Below are 21,580 nucleotides of genomic sequence, written 5' to 3' on the forward strand. Positions count from 1 at the left end.
CAAATAGGAATCCTGCAACTTAGAAAGACAGATTTCCATGACGATAAATATCACCCCGGATGAACCCTAGAGACACCTAGAAAACACCACCAAAATCAATCAGTCAATCAATCAATCAACCAATCAATTAATTAATCACACACACACACACACACACACAAAATGCAGAAAAAGTCAAAGGAAAGAGAAAGAAGCTTAGATTAGGGTACTGGTGTGTCCTTAGTCAAGGAAGGCCAAGGAGTCTATATGATCTCTGTATAGAAGATCATTTAGGAGCTAGAGAGATGGCTCAGAAGTTAAGAGCACTGACTGTTCTCCCAGAGGTCCTGAGTTCAATTCCCAGCAACCACATGGTGGCCCACAACCATCTGTAATGGGATCTGATACCCTGTTCTGGTGTGTTTGAAGACAGCTACAGTGTACACATATATAAAATAAATAACTAAATCTTAAAAAAAAAAAAAAGGAGAAGATGACCATTTAGCAACAAGGGACAACATGTGTGTTCAGAGGAAGCAAGAGGGTAAGCCAGTTCAAACTGCTGGGGACGCCTGAACAGGAAGTTGAAGAGAATCTTTTTTTGTTTCTATTGAGTTTTGAACTTGACAAAACTTTTGGAAAATGTAGTATTTCTGAAATTAATGAGAGGTGCTTGAAGGACAGCATATATTCTTGGGAAGTTAAGACAAATACTCAAACTCGAGGTTTCTTTCTATGAGGGGTGGAGTTCTGGAGACAGACATCAGGGCTGGCAGAGCCTGAGCAAGCCCATGGTGCTCCACATCGGACCCGAGGAGCCGCAGGCAGCACTCACATAGATTTGGTTCCTTTTGTAGCGCTGGAAAAGGTTGTACATGATGGAGCCCCCATGGAGCTCAGCCAGGGAAGCCATGTCGTCCACGCCCTCCTCGTGCAGGGGGTGCATAGCTGTCACCTTCTGGTTGGTGATTGTACTCTGCTTGTAGGTGAACACCTGCAGGCACAAATGAATGACACCTTTAGTTGCACTTAATGATTTCCTTAGAGGTGCTCAGACTAGGAAATCAACCTCCGAACAAACGCTCTAAATTTCAGAAATTGTAAAATGTGTTTTTTTCCCCCATTTTCTTTACTCAATCTATTTTCTAAAGCAAGACTTTCTTTTTTCTTTTTGACAGTAAACTTTAGAAGATATTGTGCCAAGTAGCAACCATCCTTTGAGACTCACAAAACTGAAAATTCACAGTTCACTCCTCTTCATGGTTCTTTAAAAATCAGGGAACTAACTACAGGCTGGAGGGACGGCTCAGTGGTTAGGACCACATGTTCTTCTTGTGGAGGATGAGGGTTGGGTTCCCAGAACCCACATGGGAGTCTCCAACCACCTGTAACTCTAGTTCCAGGCGACCCGATGATGGCCTCCTCTGAACCCCAAGGGTACCAGGCTCATACACACAGGCAGGAAAAACACTCATGCACACAAAATAAAAACATAAACATAAAAACAAAATTCTTTAAAAAAAATGATGAGGCTTTTTTAGGCTGGAGCTTGGTTTCCTACAGTTTCATTCTGGATCATATAGTGGCTTCAAAACTTCATAGCAGAATTCCTCAATTAAAGTATATTAAACTACACAGATTGTTAATTCCAGCAGTTTAAATAGTCCCCTCCATGTGCTATGAGACTGTCATGAGTCATTGCATCAATAAGTAGACAACGCTGTCAGTAGTCCTTCTCCATCAAGGCATGTAGCATGCATGAGTTCTTGGTTTATCAGATGATCGACCTTACATGTTCAAGCAATGAGTGCTACATGTATGTAGCAGCGTGCATGCCAAGCAATGATCACATGGTATGGTTGGTTACTGGGATTCTTTCTGAACTACTTGGTGCTGTTTCACCAGAAATGACCATAGGATTTACCACAGCCAGTTGTGTTCTGTTTGTTGACCAAGTCCAACCTACTTTACATACATAGACACATATAAAAGTGACTTTATTATGGAGTCCACATCTTCATTTATGTTCAGAGGTTGAATTTGTTTTTGCAGTATAGGCAATCAAAACTGAGGTCTAGGCTCAGCTACATCCTCAACCCCTACTAGAGTATAGTTAATAGTTTTTAAGCCATGAAAGCTTCCTGTAAATAAAACAAAATTACCAAAAGATTCTTTTAAAAAGAATATAAATGAAACAAACACACACACACACACACACACATACACATGTGCACACACAGGCACATGAAACCATTTCTGCCATGTTTGAAGAGGTTTTTGATTTGGGATTTAAAATCAAGTATCAACCAGCTGCCTACATTGCAACAAATGATATATTCTTACAAAAGAGATCACCAGGCTGAACTGCCAAACTGCCAACCCAGCTGTTTTGGTACAAGTGGCATGTTTTATTTTTCTAGAAGAAAATAAAACTTTAATAGTGGTACTTATACCAGATGTACCACAAAAATTGGTCCAAACCAGCCCTGAGAAACTTCCCCAGGCCAGTACATGTACACACCCTTCCCCCTGAGGTAGAACTACTTTCCCCAGATGCTGTTTGGTAGACATTCACTTGAGGACAGAGCCCAGTTGCCCTCCCTCAGGTGATGGAGGGCCCTCCCTACCACATAAGCACCATGAGCTGGATAGAGCCCCAGGCTGCTGAGGGAGTGGAGATGGGGTGTACCACATCTAGAAAAACAAGCTATAAAGAAAACGGCACCGGGACATCCCAGAGACAGGAAACACATGGCCTTCCGTATTGAGTCATAACCACCAAGGAGAAAATGAAAGACACGTGGGCCAGCAATGGATGCAGTAGCCTTGGGGCAGCCTAGACAAGCCCTCTGCCCTTCTCAAGCTTGCTTCCCTCCAGGGTGCCAGTCCAGGTTGGTGTTCTAGAAACACCCCATGTGGACAGGGCACTCCACAGAGTGTGCTGATGAGGGTGCAAGGCAGAAGGTGGCTAGCCTGGTCAGCTCCTGCTTAGCTCAGGAGTGGGCATGAGAGCCTTGTGTTGTGTCTGTCAGGAGACTGCTCTTTAGGAATGACCAACATGGTCAAAAGCAGCCCTGAGAAACTGCTCAAGGCTCTGTGGTCTCAAAGCTCCTTGGAGTTCAATACAAATCGCTTCCAAAGCCATTTGAGGAAAGAACAGTCTCGAGCCAGCACCACCGTTCCCACCTCAGGCCCCGCTCAGGCCCAACCAGCATTGGATTGTTTCTGAAGAATGAGGGAGCGCCACAATGCAGTAACAAGATGGATTTCTAAAAGAAGTCAGAATAAACTGAGTTATATCAATAAGGAAAACACCAGGAGAAAGGTGGAATGATTAATAAACGGCAAAACAAATGGATTCAGCAGGCATCCAGAAAAGACCTGCAGCCAAGCTGAAGGTCCTGAGCGTGGCCCTGGGACTCATGTGCTAGAGAGAGAGAGAGAGAGAGAGAGAGAGAGAGAGAGAGAGAGAGAGAGAGAGAGAGAGAGAGAGAGAGAGAGAACCATAAGAATGTTCAAGATAGATGGGAAAAGCCAACTCTACAAGTTGTCCTATGACCTCTATGCACACATCTATACACAATAAACAAACAAACAAACAACTGTAACAAATTTTTAACGAGAGAAAAATGAGCAAACCGGGAAGATTAATAGCCAGGAAATCAACTGAGAGGAAATGGAACCTTGGAACAAAACAGCCCACATGCAGAAGTATGAACCAATGGTCATAAGTTGACTGACATGCAGAGGTATGAACCAATGGTCATGAGTCGACCAGATCACTGAAGAGAGTGGGATACAAGGAACCCATCAACAGAATTTAAAACACAACTCTGAGAGGCTGACCCAGGCCTGCATCCACTTCTGGATGCAAGTAGACAAGACATGGCACACATTGATTAGTCAGAAATTAGTTGGGCCCTCAAGTTATTTATTAGGTTAAAACAATACAGACATAGCACAAAACACCTCTCCCTATGCTTTTGTGACAGATTTTATAGTTCAAAATAATATTAATAGATTCCTTTTACTGATGTCATTAGGAGACATCAGACAAAAAAAAAAAAAAAAAGCTACCTTTTCCAACAGGAGAGAATTTAAAATGGAAAAAAATCCTACTAAGATCAACACATGGGAAACAGGATGGCCTATACTGTGGCAACTTCATTTCACTATAGCCTAGAATTTTTCTGGAGGAGCAGATCTGTTTTCCTCCCAAGGACCAATGGACAATGTCTGGAAACATTTGTACTTATCAGGGCATAGGGGAGAAGAGGAAGATGCTCCTGGCATCAAGAGGGAAGAGGCAGGAATGCCAAGGTGGCGGCACCTGGATGGAGAAGTGCCCCAACATCCCCATGGCCAGACGCCCACGCAGACACCTGAGAAAGCCACAGGCAGTGTCAAAGGTTCTGAAATGGGGTCTTTCTGTGCAGCCCTGGCTATCCCGGAACACAGTCTCTAGACCAGGCTGGCCTGGAACTCAGAGATCCACCTGCTTCTGCCTCTGAGTGCTGGGATTAAAGGTATGTGTCACTACCATCAAGCACAAAGACTTGTCACTTTAACCAAGTTGTTTTTAACCTCAAAATAGTGTAGATATTGCCTGGAACTTGGCCCTCCATGCTTATGTGGAATTCTTTATAGTACAGAGTGATATAACAGATTCCTCCCATTGCAAGCAATGAACCAACAGCACCAGCGCCACCACCATCATCATCATCACCACCACCACCATCAGCAGCACTACCATCATCATGCTGATTGGTTTTTGTCAACCTGGCACAAATCTAAAAAAAATCTGGAAAGAGGGAATCTTTTTTTTTTTTTTTTTTTTTGGTTTTTCGAGACAGGGTTTCTCTGTGTAGCCCTGGCTGTCCTGGCACTCACTTTGTAGACCAGGCTGGCCTCGAACTCAGAAATCCGCCTGCCTCTGCCTCCCGAGTGCTGGGATTAAAGGCGTGCGCCACCACGCCCGGCTGTGAAAGAGGGAATCTTAATTGAGAAAATGTCTCTATAAATTAGACTAAAGGCAAGTCTGTGGGGGCACCACTGTGGGTGGTGCCATCCCGGCACTGACAAGCCACTGAGTGATAGGAAAATGGGCAAGCAATCGAAACCCATGAGCAGCCGTACCAGGGCCTTTCCCTGTTACGGGAAGGAGCCATGGGAGGCAGATGACGGACAATTGGGCAGCAGACACAAGACAGAGGTCTGGCATGGGGACAGAGAACAGGGCTATGACAGGTCCCTGTGCCCTGCCTCTATGCTCCATACAGGACTGTCCCCTCTTAAAGAAAGGACTGAGCTAATACAGTAACTGGCACAATAGTTAGAATGAAGAGCGACCCCTTCCCAAATCTCAGAATACTTAATTTTAGTGAAAAGCCAGACCTCAAAACTGAATTTAGGCATGAGGTCAGAGAGGGTGAGCTTTTTAAAATGAGGGATGTGTGTACATGTTTCTTTTTAATTTCCTATGTGGGAGATCATGGCTACATCTTCGAGAGGTGCACCGTTAAGACATTGGTATGCATTTAGCACACACACCAGCCAGGTCAGGATAGCCACTAAATCTACCACTGCAAACTCTTACAGTCTCTTTGTGCTGCTAATACCCCAAATCCTTTCTACTCACGACTCTGAAATCTACAATTGATAATAACTTCCCTCCTGTGCCACAGAGCTTGCAATTATTCCTCCCACAGACCGCGCTCCTGCGCCTGCCTGTGGACTCCCATTTCTCTGAACTCCATCACTTTCCTAAGGAAGGAAAAAGCTGGTCATTTCTAAGGAGAATCTACAGGGCAAAGAAAACTCAGTCACGTCTCATCAGAAGCCTTCTTGTTACTTCCACCGCCATGTGGTCTCTGACTATCAAGAACAGGGATTTTCGTGTGCAGCCTCCTTAGGCCCTGCCTCCTCACTGAAGAATTGAGTGTGAGGGAAACAACCTCTGTAGGATGGCTTCCTCATCACAGAACTAAGATAAACCATGGGGAGATTGTAGTCCACACCCACATACCACAACACTCGGTTTACATTTTAAAAGCACGAATATTCACCAGCAACTTGGGCGCCAGATTCTAGATAAATGGAAACTTCTGTTTGAACAAAGCACACACGGACACACACACACACATACACACACACACACACATACACACACACACACTCACATCAGCTTTATTCCTGATAGCTGAAGCCAAAAACAAGGCAGTCGGGGAATATTCCAGGCTGTGGGATTCTACTTGACAGCACTGCACATCAAGAAGAGCGGGCTGTGGCTTCAAGAGCTTAGAGAGGGACCAGCAGGAGGGCAGGAAGTTGGCAGTAAAGGGCAGTTGAGGGGTTGTGGGATGGGTGCCTTCCCCAGGAGATGCCCTGGCTCACCTCCAGGTCTCAGTGTCTTGCTGTGCTCAGTTCTATGGGTCAGTTCTCATTTGGGAAGGAGACTAGCCAAATGGTTCCTGGGAGCTTCCTCTGTAATTGCTTACAAATGAGTGTGGATGGAAACAAAGAACTTAATGATAAAGAAGTTACATTTGGCTGTGGTGGCACGCACCCATGTACCCAGGTCTCATGGCCAGGCATGTGTGCTTCCTTAGTCCTTGAGGGATGTCGCCTGCACTGCTCCCAAAGCCAGAAACCTGATGACCTAAGATCCCCCAGCCTTGGTAGTCACCATGTTTACTTTGCAAGCCTGGGGACAGCAGAACTGACCCTACCAGAACCCATCTGCCACCCCCGACATATGTACACCATCCGTAAAATATATACATACATATGAACATAAAGCTTTATGCTGTGGTTTTAGTGACATTTTAAAAACCTCTTAGAATAACTATTTCTAACCAAATAATCTGTCTTTTCAGATGCAGCTGGCAATGCCCATCACAGGAGCGACTGTAATCTTGCCTCCTTGTAAAGCAGGGACTGCTCAATGTGAGACAGATGGACTTGGTGGCCCTGAACCCCACAGGAGTGGGCCAGTGGAGACTTCCATCCCCACTCTCATCTCTGACACAGGGTCATTAGAAGCCTGGACTCTCGTGTGAGAAGGGTATTGTCATAGAGGAGCCAGCACTCCTGGGCACCCCAGGAAGCAACTCAGAGGTCTGAGAAGATCAATTGACTGTTATCAGTTGTATGGTCTGATTGTTGCCATCCTGACTGAGATTCCATCGCAGACCAAATCAGTGATTTCCAAGTTAAGCCTTAATTCCTCAATATGGCTTCTCTTCAGCATCTTCTTAAGGTTACCTGCGCTTCTGCCAGACCATTTCCACCTATAGCTGAGCAGCAGTCCCTTTGAAAATGGCACTGGGCTCCCCTATTCACCTTCCATCCTTGCCTGCCAGGGCCAACACCCAGACAAAAGCCTCTTTGACACTCACCACCCAAAATGTCATTTCTCACCCTTCTTATCTCTTTCTAGTAATGGGGATAACAAGGCTTTCAGTTCATGGAACAGCGGGTGGCAATCCAGGGCTTCCTAAGACAGAGTGGGAAATGGGGCAGGATGAATTTGTGATGGTCAGAGCTGGAGCGTGGATAACCATAGCAGCTTCCTTGATGGCCCTGGTGCCGGATCCATCCTTGACTGAAATGTGTGTGGAACATCCTGGCTCCTCATTGCTTCATCCAACACCGCACTGGTTACTTAGCGACTACCTGCTAAAGGGAAGCACACCGCCTGCCCACAGCTGGTCCTGTGATCATGCCTTGAGGACCAGCAGTTGTTGTCTAACCTGACTCCGAAGGCTCGGCTGTGGATTTCTTTCAGCCCCTGCTTGCCTTGCAATTGCCTTAAGCTGAATATGAGGGCAGAGACAGAGGGTCATGGAGAGGTGGCTCACAGGTTAAGCACGGGCTGCACTTGCTGGAGGCCCAGGCTCAGTTCTTGCCGTCTTCATCCAGGTGGTTCACCCGGGAACTCCAGCCCATGGCCCTCCAGCTCCAGGTAATCTGGTGCCCTCTTTTGGCCTCCATGAGCCCTGACAGACACAGGAGTTTAGAAGACCACGATGTGGCCTTTCCTCAGTCAACATGGAGCCCCGGGTTTGAAGACAGGCAAAATCGAGTCTGACTGTGCTTAAGCACTATGCTTCTTCCTAGGCTGCCTTTGTCAAGTGAACATGTCTCCAAGTGCAGAGGAAGAGACTACACGCAAGGCGCGCAATAATCCAGAGAAGAAAAAATAGCGTCTGATTGATTCCAGATTCCAGACAAAACCCAAAAGTCATTTTTGGCTGTTTTGTTTGTTAAAATATGTACAGAGAGGGGCCGAAGGTTCACTTGGCTCAAACTTAAGGCACAAAAACTAAAAGGCACCAAGGCCAGAAACAAAGCATTGGAACGTGGTACTTGAGAGAATTCTCTTCCCACAATGTCCCCATGGACTGGCTCTGCCCCATGGCATCTATGGAGAGATCTGAACCCCTGAAAAGGGGAAGAGAAGGCAGTAGGGGGCTGGGGTGATGTTAGGATAAAGGCCATTAAAGTGAAGTTCTCCTAAAAACAGCAGCATTGTTAATAACCTAAGAGAAGGTGAACAGGGCATGCTTGTGTGTTTAACTCAGGAGGCAGAGGCAAGTGGAGCTCTGAGTTTGAGATCCACATGAGAGCCCCAGACAAAACCAACAAGAGTTCATAGCAGGAGGTGAGACGGTTTTCCTGGTATTTGCAGCAGGAGCAGAGCAAGAGGATTGAAAACCGACTGTTCAAAGGAGCAGTACATGCCTTCGTGCCTAGCAGAGGAGAGGCAGAGGCAGGCGATGGTGGTGAATGTCTCTGGAAACAAAGGATGTAACCCCCTAGCATTCTCTACTGGAAATATGGTCCAGTCTGAGAGCCGGAATATCTGCTCGGAAAACCTAGAGGAATTCCGGGTGATGCTTTCCACAGAGCTGAAGGGTCACGGTCAATAAGCCGTGATCAATAAGCCGATCATGACTGAATTTGTTGAACCTACTGGTCCACAGGCCCAGGGAGGGGCTCCTCCCTGCTCAGCTCGGCTGCACACCCAGCCTGCCTTGAACACCCGCTGCCTCCTGCTTCCCGTGCAGGGTCTGTGTAGGCTGCTTTCGGTCCTCACCTGTGCTGCCTTCATCTCTACTCAGAGGCAAAAACAAAGAGCACCAGCAGCGCTCAGCGACCACACCCACACAAGAGACTTCCTCTGGATGGAGTCAAGGAAAGGATGTGACAATAAAATGCCCCAAACAACAAGGGCCCAGTCACAGGTTAGGGGAAAAAGCAAAACTGCACCACACTCAGGGCAAAATCCCCTCAAAATCAGAAATGAAGGCTCAGCACACTTGGTGGTACACGGCCTGCATTACCGGTACTCGGGAAGCCAAAACAGGAAGGCTCTGAGTCGGAGCCAAATCTGGGCTGTTGCAAGACTTTGCCTCTAAAGCCAAATCAAAGGAAACAAAATTCTCTGTTTCCCTGACCTCGTGATGGTCATGTAAACATCTTTGAAAGCCCTGTGAGTTGATGCACAGGCATAGGCGTGATGTACAGGCATGCGGACATGCGCCGTGGTACAGATGCTTTGGGAAGCAGTTTGGTGGTTCTCAAACAGTCAAGTAGAGTTGCCACGTGAACTGGCAATTCTGCTTCTAGGAACAGATACCCAAGGGAATTGAAAACATACTCCACACAAAACAAGTATTCACATCAACACTATCAGCCAGAAGGCCGAAAAATCTTAGACGGGACCCAACCTAAAGTCACTTAGCCGGCAAGAGGAATGATGTGTGGATGGATACACTGAGCAGCCACATATTATATGACTACCTGAAATGTCCCAAACAAATGAAGACAGGGAGGGAGGGAGGGAGGGAGGGAGGGAGGGAGGGAGGCATGATTGGTTAAAATGGAAAGTTGGGGTTGGGAGAGCTGGCTTAGTGGTTAAGAGAATATACTGCTCTAGCAACAGACCAAAATTCAGTTATCAGCATCCATGTTGGGCAGCTCTAGACCATCTGTAACCCTGGTTTCAGGGGCTTTGACCCCTTCTTCTGGCCTCCTTGCGAATTTGCATGCACATGTTCATATAGCCCAACACAGAGACATATTTTTTAAATACCTAAAAATGTTATAAAATTGCTTCTGCTGATGACTGTACAACTCTGGAACATAAATTTTTTTTAAAGCCTACTGAACTAATACATTTTACCAAGTAAGTTCTATGAAGTTGCTTTACATCAAACAAAACTTACATAAAAGGGGGCTGGAGAGAAGAGAGGCAGTTAGGACAAAACAGACAAGAAGGACCCAGCAAAAGATGAACGGACTTGTACAGCTGAGAACATCTCCCAGCAGGTCTGCTACTAACCAATGGGATCAAGAAAGACCAGCACAAGACAGCCCATCCATCTATCCAGCTGTTGAATAGTTTGCCCTGTGTTACATACAACCGGCATAACACTGGATTCTCTGTATGCTCAGAAGGCCTCCTGAAAGTACTGTTTTTAGTACTTGTGGCCAGAGGTGTGGCTGCTTCTGGATCACTATAGCACACCAAGCACAGAAAGGCACACAGGTCTTCCAGATGGAGGCTGAAATCAAGGTAGAGGACAAAGGGGGCAAGCTGTCAATCCACGTTTTAAATAATAGCGCTCCAAATGTCATCAATATCTGCGAGAGTGACTCAAACTAAGGATTTAAATATTCACAAGCCACTGACACAGTCCCAAAGACTACCTGAGAAGAAGCAAATAGCCACCATACATATTTTCAAGTGAGTTCCAGGCTGATGTTAAAACCTGCTCACTATATGGCAGAGCTGGGATGTTGTGGATAATTATTTTGTGAGTTGAGTTAAGTCTGTTCAATGAACAAAACATTTCTGTACAAAGGTCAGAAGAAGTTACTAACAAACCGGGCAGTTCTGATAATTAGACCAAAATTCCATGGGAGACTCTCTAGACTTTCAAAATCTTAAAAAAAAAATCTCTTACTTAAGAACACCAACATCTGTCTGCAGACATGTAAATACCCTTTAAATTATGCACAGGCATGCATCAAAAAAGCCAAGATAGAGAGAAACTCTCAGTTGCAAAGGTATAATGTTCGCCACTTCTCACAGATGGAAAAGGCAGACACATCTGTCTCTCGGCTTCACGGACCATCAAACGCAGCAGACACTGTGGGCAGGACACCAATGACCAAGTCAGGTGCCTTCAGCAAAGCTAGGTTCTTTTTTTTTTTTTTTTTTTTTTAAAGATTTATTTATTTATTATATGTAAGTACACTGTAGCTGTCTTCAGACACTCCAGAAGAGGGCGCCAGATCTCGTTACAGATGGTTGTGAGCCACCATGTGGTTGCTGGGATTTGAACTCTGGACCTTCGGAAGAGCAGTCGGGTGCTCTTACCCACTGAGCCATCTCACCAGCCCGCAAAGCTAGGTTCTATTTGAACTCCTAACAATGGAGGCTGACTTCTACGCCGACTTTTCTCATGCAGTTCCTCATTAATAAGCTTTGTCAGTGTGTCTAATAAAAAGCCCATGATGATCTTTTTGTCCTGGCCTCATTATCCCAGACTCCAGAGAGCTAGAGACTTGAAGGTTTTATTTCTAAAGCATACACTTGCTTAAGTTCCTCCACTAAGGGGCAACCATGGTCTTTCCTGCTGAGATTCGCACCACATCTGATCACTAGACAAAGAGGGCTCAATCATTGAAGGCCTGAGACTAATCTTGGTGGGAGGGGCAACCGGGTGGCACTGCGTGAGAGGCAGGAAAGCAGGTGGCCAGTGAGACCCTGGATTCGCAGCCCACAGTAAAGCCTTCTGACAGATCATTTCATAGAAAACCCTTTGTACATAATAGCACACATTAGACAGTATGCCCCTGGGCTTATCCAAGTTGAAATAACTGTAATTTCTGAGTCTTGTGACAGGGGTTAGGTCACCTTCCTGGCCCAACTTTGCTAAAAGCTCTTTTGTTCGGTGTGCTGATGCTGTGCCCTGCACCCAGGAATGTGCGAGAGCAGAGGAGACACTGCGAGAGCAGTGGTCAAGTGAACGAATCAAAGGATGAGCAGAGACAGAAATCGATGGCTCCGAGTGTCCATCACCATCCCCACAAGGCGAAGATCTGGGCTCTGGGCAGTCAGAAGGATGGCGAGACTGCCACTGAGATGAGACACCTGCTCTTCCTACTGTCACTCAAAACTCTGTCGAGGGTACACCCTGCAACATGCTGCTTTGGATTCTGTTTGCCCTGCTCACACACCGTGCCCAGGCCACCTGCCCAGGTCACACACTCACCACGCACTCCCTGGCAGGTCTGCTGATCCAGCACTGACCTTCGGACCCCTCAGACCTCCCATGGGCTCCACCTTAAAGTGTGTGGGCATCACCTGCCTTCACAGGACTTAGTAACTCAGTCTGACATGCATGTGTGCATACTATATATAAATTATCTATATGGACACATAAACAATGGCAACTCCGGTCGGTATAATTTACCAAACACTTATGTTACATCTGGCAATCAGCTTCCTTTGGAGTGTGCTATTCTTCTGTCAGTTGTATGAATGAGGCGTGAGGACCAGCTAGCTTAAGTCATTTGTCCAAGGTCACATATGTGGTGGGCAAATTGGAGGTGAAACAGCCACCTGTGGGGGCATGCCAACTGAGGGCCACCGGGCTCCATCTGGATGTACACAGTTTTCTCACTTAAATGGTTCTTTATCTGCTGGGCCCTACAAGGGCCTAGTCAGCTATGTATTACTTATGTATTTTGTGTATTTGTATGTCACCTGTGCGCATGTGTCCAAAGAGTGTAGACGAGGAGGTTGGATCCCCTGCAGCTGGAATGACAGGAGGCTGTGAGCCACTGAGGTGGTGCTGGGCCTGACCTCGGTTCCTCTAGAAAAGCAGCCGATGCTCCTCGCTACCTAGCATCCCCCCAGCCACCCCCAACGAGACTTCTTTGTCTAAATTATTAACTGATAGTGAGACAATCTCTCTTGCCTACCTATTACCAAAAATCGAGTTAAAATCAAACAGGCTTTTATAACTGCATTAAGGATTGGCAGAGCATACCAAGAACCAAGTCACGAGGTAAAACAGTCATGGGAACAGAGAGTTAATACTTAACCCAGGACCGTCTAGGTCCCCTGCTGTTTACTAAGAGCATCAAATTACCTTGTACAAGGTAACCTGGGAAGGGTGAGTGAGGACATCAGTAAATACTAATTATACAATTACATAAGAACTCCAAACCTGTGTTAACCTGTGTTACTTTGTGTTAATTCAGCCCAGTGACACAAAACAGGGAGAGGGGGCCAGGGGTGGGGGCTCCCTACTCACTGAGCAAATCTGGTCCTGGCTAATTACATCCACCTCCCCACTGTCCCTGCACTATCCCCGCAATACACTCGGAGGGTTCTTCATCCTCCCATCCTCTGCTCTGCAAAGATCTGCAGAGTGTTCCTCTCAGACCACCATGCAGGAAGCTCACTCTCTTCCACGAGTTCTCTGAACCTGGAGCTGCCCAGTTTTCACCCAGCCAGAGAGCAAACCCTAGCTCTCCTCCTGTCTCCACCCAGCAGAGCGTGGGCTCACGGGTGCACCCCGTCTTCCTTTGGCGCAGGGATCCAAACTTGGCTCTCCTGTTTGTACAACACGGGCCTTTACCCACTGAGCTGTCTCACTCATACCATATTTTTTTTTGAGTACTGGGTAGGTCCAATATGGTGCTCAGTTTTCAATTCTCCTGCCTCGTTCTCCCCAGTGCTGGGACTACACAGGTTTACAACTACACCTAGCATTCCATAATAATAATAATAATTAATAATAATAATAGTCTACTTTTAAAAAAAATCATGTCTTTATCCCAATTTATCCTAGTTGATCCATTAGTTATGAGGGTTTTGTTTTTAAAGATTTTATTATTTATTTATAATTAATTAATGTATTTGATATGTGTGTGAGTGCCTGTATGCAAGTCTGTGTGCCACATGCAGGTACGTGCCCGTGGAGGCCAGAAGAGGTTGTTAGATCCTGTGAACCTGAATTTACAGGCATTTGTGAGCTACCTGATGTGGGTACTACAAACTGAATTTGGGTCCTCTGCAAGAACAGCAAGTGTTCTTAACTGCTGAGACATCTCTCCAGTGCTGAGGGAGAGGGGTTTATTTTACATAAACCACAGTTAAAATGCATATTTGACAATTGCATCAATGCCAGACATTAACACGGACGTTCATCTTCTGGGAACCTTAGTAAAGTAAGCAAGTTGGAGATCAATGATCCTGAAAGGAAAAATGAAACTGTGGTGTAAGATTTATTCCTTTTCCATTACCCAAGAATGTGTCTGCCTCGCTCTCGTCTTCTCTTCCAGTCACAGGCACACAGGGAAATGCATGGTTATAAAACTAACAGTGGCTCAAAGAAAAGAATATTTTTAAATGAAGCAAGAAAACTCACTAGATTTAAGTTTTTATGACTTAAATTCACCTTCCAGCACCTAACTGGCTGCTGTTGTGAAAAACTGGAGGTGCCCTGGTAACCTCTCAAAACGTAAAAGTGGCACAGACTGCATTCCGGATTCTCATTTGTATGCAACCACTCATTCTGAGGTTCACCTTGTCTGTTACTTTCTGCCTTTAAAATGATATAACCACCTAGGCAAGACTACGAAAGTTCCTGTAGGACTGAAGACAAAAGTTACATGCACGCAAGGCAACAAAGAACTCAGTATTTTCTATAATCTTGTTTAGTCAATATACACTAATGATGAAGTTAAAAGAAAAAGAAAACATTTGGTGAATTTAAACAAGTTCTGAGGAGCAGTCAGAGCTTTTAAGTGCTGAGCCATCTCTCCCCCAAGAAATAGTTATTAACTCAGGTTGTCCAGGCTTTAAAAGATTCAAAGGACACTTAAGAAGTAAAGGTTTTCTACTCACCATTCTTTACATTGTCTATAAAATATATAAACTATCCAGTTAGATTTTATTCAAATAAAGAAATCCAAAGAAATTTTATCTATCTCCTCAGATGTGACTAATTTTAATTGTCTCAGTAAGAACAATACTCGATGATTTAACACAAAATGTTGATGTGTTTGGAGAGCCAGCTCAGGCGGTAATACGCCTGCTGCGAAGTCGGGAATGTGATTAGATCCACAGGACCTGTGGAAAGGCTGATAATGGCAGCATGAGTCTGTAACCTTGGAGCCAGGAATGAGGGCCAGAGACAGGCAAATTCCCCAGAGTCACTGGCCAATCAGTGAACTCCAGGAGTAGTGAGAGAGACTGATTCAAAAGATGAGGAGGTAAAGAGATAAAAGACCCCCAGTTATGGATCCCTGCCCCCCTACACTCTTGCCCCCCCATACATGCACACACACACATACCCACCCCCTCACATGCATACAACCAAATACATACAAATCAACAACAACAAATAAAAAAAGATGTATGTGTTAACATGATCGAAATGTCATCTTTAAGCAGAAGTGTGAGAATATTTAAAGTGCTGGCCACAGATGTAGACCTTTCCCTGAGACGATTTGTTCACATAAGTAATAGATCCATACTGTTGAATTATCTGCAGAATTTCCATGTCCTGAACCAAGACAGATTTTTCAGCGGTCAACAGTAAGATGACAGAATTACTCATTTGGCTTAGTTATTTCTATGTGAGAGACCGTCCTTTACTCTGAGACTACATCTTTGCTGTTGGGTGTATGCTAAATTGTCTTTGGTACATAAAATGACAGTAGTGGTTATTAAATGACAAAAATAAAAGACGGGACCGGACTATGTTGTGCTCCTAGAATTTCTTGATGGGGAAATTCAGTGTCCTGGGACTCTCTGGGTGTCAGCCTCCAGGTGCTAAAGAACATCAAATGCTGACCTGCAAGTACTGTAAGACCAAACAGGATCTGGCTGCAATTTCCTTCACACCGAGCTTTTCTGCAACATTAAAAGCCACCCTAAAGTCATTCAAGGATGACAATCATTGCTGGGTGTGAGACAAAATGTTCTAGAATGAACCTGCCAAGTCTCGTTCATTCCTTCTCGCCCACACCCTAGCGGGAAGACTGACACTTGGCTCCATGGAGTCTACTGCCATAAAAATAAAACATTCTCTAAGATTTTGGTCATCAAGAAAAGGCATCACCGCCTTCCTTGGATTAGCTTCCAGCACCTGTATAGTCATGGCTCTAAGAAGCTACAGTCAGCTGCATCATCGGTGTGACTAGTACTGAAAATCCAGGTCACAGGTACTGCACTCAGGCTTACCTATGGGTGATGGACAGGGGTTGTCATTTTCACCAGGCGCAGCCTGGAACTTTCACACTCCTTCCCTATTCCTCTAGCAAGGCTGAAAAGTATATCCTTCACCATTTCAGATTCAAAAGAGGGTAATTCAGAGTTACTTAAAAACAGGGAGATATGTCAATGCCACCACAAGTACCCTACAGAAAGCAAGTTGGTGTCATTTGACTAATTAACTATCACCCTAAGACAGGAATTTAAATGTAAATAGCCACCACAGAGAAGGAAGCACAGCGTACATATGGGTTGATCCAGAATTTCACCAAGGAAACAGTGTTAATGGGCATTAATTCATAACCATAAGAAAGTATTTTTCTTTTCCAACTTAAGCATGCTTAAGAAGAGACCTGAACACTTTTCTTTACTGTAGACACTAAGAGCAAATGCAAGTCTTAATTTTTTGTTGTTTTATTTTTTGAGACAGGGTTTCTCTGTATAATAGCCCTGGCTGTCCTACAACTTGCTTTGCACACTAGGTTGGTCTTGAACTCAGAGATCCACCTGCCTCTCAGTTCTTAATTTCTTAAACAACAATACCACAAGTGTCCTTTAGTTTTAAACATACACACACACACACACACACACACACACACACACACACACTGCACCCAATGGCATTTACACATTTACAGCTTGTGTTTTCTATGAAACACTATGTGTACAGGTGCTGTTTCTGAAACCCCAGGAAAAAAAAAATCTCAGGTTTTTTATTTTACTTTTTAGGGTGTTTTTGTTTTTTTGTTTTGTTTTGTTTTGTTGTTGTTTTTGTTTTTAACATAGCCTATGTATATGTATAGTCCAAATAGGCCCTGAACTCACAATCCTTCTGCCTCAGCCTCTTGAGTGATGGGATTCCAGGCTCATGCCACCACAGTCAGCCCAGATTCTCGGAATTGATCCTTAGAAGTGATGTACAGAGAAGCCGATCCGATCTATGTCAGTGTCTGCGGGGACACCACCCCTGACACTGCAGGACCCAGCTGTCATCTTGCCAAGTGCATCATAGTAACTTAGGAATATCACCCAGGAGGATATAAATAACTCCACATAGAAAAGCACCAACTCAATCTTTATCAATCATTTTAATAGTTGGGGAAACAAACAAACAAAACAAAAACAAAAACAACCCGAAGCCTGCCACGCATTCCGTGCATGTTAGATGCGGCTGATGGTTCTTGCCCCTAAGAACAGCACACATTTAATCCCACCTTTCTAAAATGTTTTTTCAGCAGGCAAAGAAATAGATCCAAAAGATGGCACGGCTTTAAGAGAAGCAGGTTTACATGAAAGCCAGCTCAAACGGAACATTTCTTAATGATGCTCTTGTCCATGCAGACTCAAAATACTTGGCCTACAAAAGCACCTGTTAGCAAGGAAAGGTGAGGCAGGGTTGGGGGACATACCTAGAAATTGTAGGGGTTTGTTCCTGGAAGGGAAAAGATTAGCTCACTGCCTTTCCTCCATAGAACACTAATATGAGAATATTTTAGCACTGGGCATTCTTCTCTCATGAATGCTAAACCAATGTCTAGTGCACTTCAGACACACATTAAACATCTAGCCAAAAGACAATAAATTTGGAGAAACATCCAAATGGTGTTAAATAAGTGTATTCATTTCTGAAGATACTTGTTCACGAAGTATCTGAACTGGAAAACTCAGTTGTGGGAAAAGAAAATCAATTTATTTTGTTCTTCCCCAATTTGGTTTGAAAGCTTTTCAACATTTCAAAGCAGCTGAAATATATGCCAAACCATACAAAAGAAATTAAGATGGCAGGCTAAGCACATCTGCTTTGACCCAAAAAACAAAGGCTCGTTTGCTGTCTTCAGAGCCAGCCTACTAAAGGCACACACAGGCCAGATGGCTTAGATTCCCTTTCCCCAGAGTAAGTGGGGGGCTGACATTTCTACTGTTTACTCAACTGATCCTGATGGTCGCGTTAGGTACAGAATTTCTGTAAGACAAAAAAGGAATGCTTTTAGGCGAGCGAGAAGTTAATTGGCCTACATTAACATCTCTGGAGCTGAAGTCTGTCCTGCCTAGGCCAACATCAGTAGGGAGAATGCCTTCATCAGTGACCACCAGACAAATAGCACAAAGCTATTTCTTATTTATGTTGGCTTCGCACAGTAAATCCAACATGCAGACCTCTAGCTGCTCACACAGATTTTAAAAAGAATTCCGAAGGAAGAATACAAGACATTGTCGGTTACAGATATAAGACCCAAAAGGGACACTAGTGGGGGTACGGGGAAGAAGGCCGTGCTTAGGCAAGCTTGGGCCATGGCCCAAATGGCTTAAGGCAACCACCTGAAAAGGTGAGGGGAAGTAGATGGCAAAGGTCTCATCTGCCCCCTATGCTGCTGCCCTTAGTAAAACCATCGCAGTGTAAGACCTCTGTTTCTTTCTTTTTTTTTTTTTTAATATTGAAAATTTTAATGTAAAAAAGACTAAGTCAATTTTTTCTTTCTTTCTTCCTTCCTTCCTTCCTTCCTTCCTTCCTTCCTTCCTTCCTTCCTTTCTTTCTTTCTTTCTTTTTGGTTTTTCAAGACAGGGTTTCTCTGTGTAGCCCTGGCTGTCCTGGAACTCACTCTGTAGATCAGGCTGGCCTCAAACTCAGAAATCTGCCTGCCTCTGCCTCCCAACAAACTCATTTACCCGAATTTACACTTAAGTAATGTAGAAAAACCGAAGCCATTATTCAGATGAGTAAATTCTATTCGTTTTCATCATCTCTGTGATCAGGTTGCAAAGGACAGCTTTTCTCTTTACTTTTCCTAAGCCACTGCTTCCTGCTTCTTCAGGAATCTGGCTCTCCTTTTTAGAATATTTAGGGGACAGCCTGAAGAATTCCCCGATGCCTTTTTGCCGCTTGGGAGTTGGGCGCACACAGACTGGGTTCCCTCCTGCATATTTATTTTCAGCTTTTCTCGACGAACTTGAAGAATTGGTGACAAAGGTGGAGGAGCCAAGCACCTTCCTAGGGGCTTGAGAAGCCACCGTTTTTCTGTAGGCTCCTAGGACGTAGTTTGCTTTGGTCTGCACCATGTTCACACAGGAAGAGACAACTTTCACCGACACCTCAACTGCAGATGTCTCAATTAGAGAAGAACCTCAAGAGCTCTGTTTCTATCGGAGGCTGATTTTACTCTTTGGAGCTAAAGCCTCTCAAGAGAGAATGAAAGGGGGAGTTCTGAGATTCCGATGATTTTGTTACTGGTACTCCTCAGCCTTTGGATTTCTTAAGAAAAAGTCACAATCCAACACAGAGCAGCGGCCTTAGGAACATCACCTGGTCCACCTAGCTCAGGTGACACTGAGAAGTCATGTCCTCAGATCTGAAATTTCTCCCTGTTGATGCCATAGAGAAAAATCAAAGGAAATGAACCAATGCTTACAAATGACATCCTAAAACTCAGAAGGCACAAGTGACTGTGGGTCATGTGGCTGCTGAGAGGCTTAAACTGAGCTCCTACCAGAAAGATCAGGCTGTCGCATCTCCTTACAGTAACCCTTTGACACTACTCAAGCAGGAAAACCTAGAGTCTGTAGTAAATTCAGAGGTATACAGATGTGTGTGTGTGTGTGCGCGCGCGCGCGCGCGCGCGGAAGCCTGACGCTGTTATCAGAGTCACCCTGGATCTCTTCTCCAGCCTAGTTCTTTGAGGCAAGGACTCCTGATCAGACCCACGACTTTCACTGCAGCTACATCACGGAGACTACATTCTCCGTGCCCTTCCTCTCCGCCTTCCTAAGCTGTAATTACAGGCTGGCTGCCGTGCCGACCCAGCACGTGCGTGGCTCTGGGAGTCCAAATCCTAGCCCTAATGTCTATGCTTTAGCCAGGCTCCAGAGCCTACGTTTAAAAAATACGATACTCTACATTAGCAAATTAACTGGTCACTGTTTGTCTCTGTGTGGAGGAATGAACGAGAACGTCCCCCGTAAGCTTGGGTATCTCGTCTGATTCTCAGCCTGTGGTGCAATGTGGAGAGGTCACAGGAGGTTATAAGGGTAGAAGCCTTGCTGGAGGAAGTACATCACTGGGGGTGGACATCTCCCCACTTCTCATTCTCTCTCTGCTTACACTTGCCAGTGAGGATGTGAGCCCTTAGCTTCCGCCTCCAGCCACCATCCCTGCCATTTGTCATGCTCCCCTGCTAGGATGGACCACAGGACTGTCAGTCCAAATAGACTCCCCTCTCTACACTGCCTTGGCCCCGGCGCTTCACCACACAGCCACAGAAAACTAACCAATTCACTCCACATGTCACGGAGAAAGCCATTCTCTCCTACAGACGAGATACCAGTAGCACGCTCTCCTGCTTAGGCAGAAGAGGCAGGAGAAGGGTCCCTGGAGACCCTTGGTGTTTATCTATGGCTTCAGAACTCTCCAGACAGGAAGGAAGGCAGCTGTTCATTCTCAGAGGCTGTCTGTCTATCACACCACGGGCTGCTGACACACTGTACACTGCACTTGAGATCCTGAGTATCAGTGTTCCTTGGATGTCAGCTAGCCTTCTTCTCTTCTCCAGGGTGAGGAAAGCATCCGCTCTCGACACTGAGTGATAGCATTCACATCAAGCCTCTTAGAGAAACTCCTAGTTGTGCCCACTCAGCATCCCTCATGCCAGGCTCCTTCACAGAACCCACTCTCCAGACCTTACTGATCTGTTGGTCATCTTAGAGGTAGGAGAAAGTGCTGCCATTTTCTCAGACAGGAGACTATATGTTGCATTTGGGAGACAGAGACAAGAGGGACCCAGTGTCAAGGGAATAAGGTGGAAGCCATGCCCTGGCCCTCTGCACACATGAGCATGTGTATCTATCTACATACATACATGCACATATAGCACACACCCATACACACAGCTATCATACAAAGATCTTTTAAAAGACAAGCTATTCCTTTCTAGGTCAGACCATAGCTCAAGCTTATGACTATTATTAATGAATCAAATCCTAGGTGCTAAAATATGGCTGTAGACACTTTTGCTCTTTTTTCCTAAAAGCCACATCTGTAAACTATTTTAGGATCTCTGTCTGAGCTAGCAATGAGCCGGTGATGTGGAACGTGACCATGCCTTTCCTTGGGCTGTAGGACTTATTTTCCTTGTGGTATTTACATCTCTGCAAAGAGCATATCAAACTGGGCACCCAAACCATGCCCGGAGTTTCAGATGTTCACTTCTTGGGATCCCAAGCTCACTTTTGCTGCCTCCAGCAAACTTCGTTTACTGTTTTCCAAGGAGCGGTGATTACGAATGAATGGTGCAAAACAAGAGACGAGTT

General features: G+C 45.2%; 1 protein-coding gene and 1 pseudogene across 1 annotated transcript in view; both read right to left on the reverse strand.

Annotated features, from left to right (window-relative positions):
* The window catches only part of Myo10 (myosin X), a 195,787-nt gene that overhangs the window by 114,907 nt on the left and 59,300 nt on the right, over positions 1 to 21,580 (reverse strand). Inside the window, exon 3 of the mRNA XM_021183593.3 lies at positions 815 to 973. Coding sequence (XP_021039252.1) covers positions 815 to 973 — 159 coding nt within the window. The remainder of the gene's footprint in view (positions 1 to 814; positions 974 to 21,580) is intronic.
* Positions 18,880 to 21,130, reverse strand: LOC115029407 (PCNA-associated factor pseudogene; annotated as a pseudogene).

Source organism: Mus caroli, unplaced genomic scaffold (assembly GCF_978045245.1).
Source record: "Mus caroli unplaced genomic scaffold, Mus_caroli_1 scaffold_16, whole genome shotgun sequence".
Classification (NCBI taxonomy): Eukaryota; Metazoa; Chordata; class Mammalia; order Rodentia; family Muridae; genus Mus; species Mus caroli.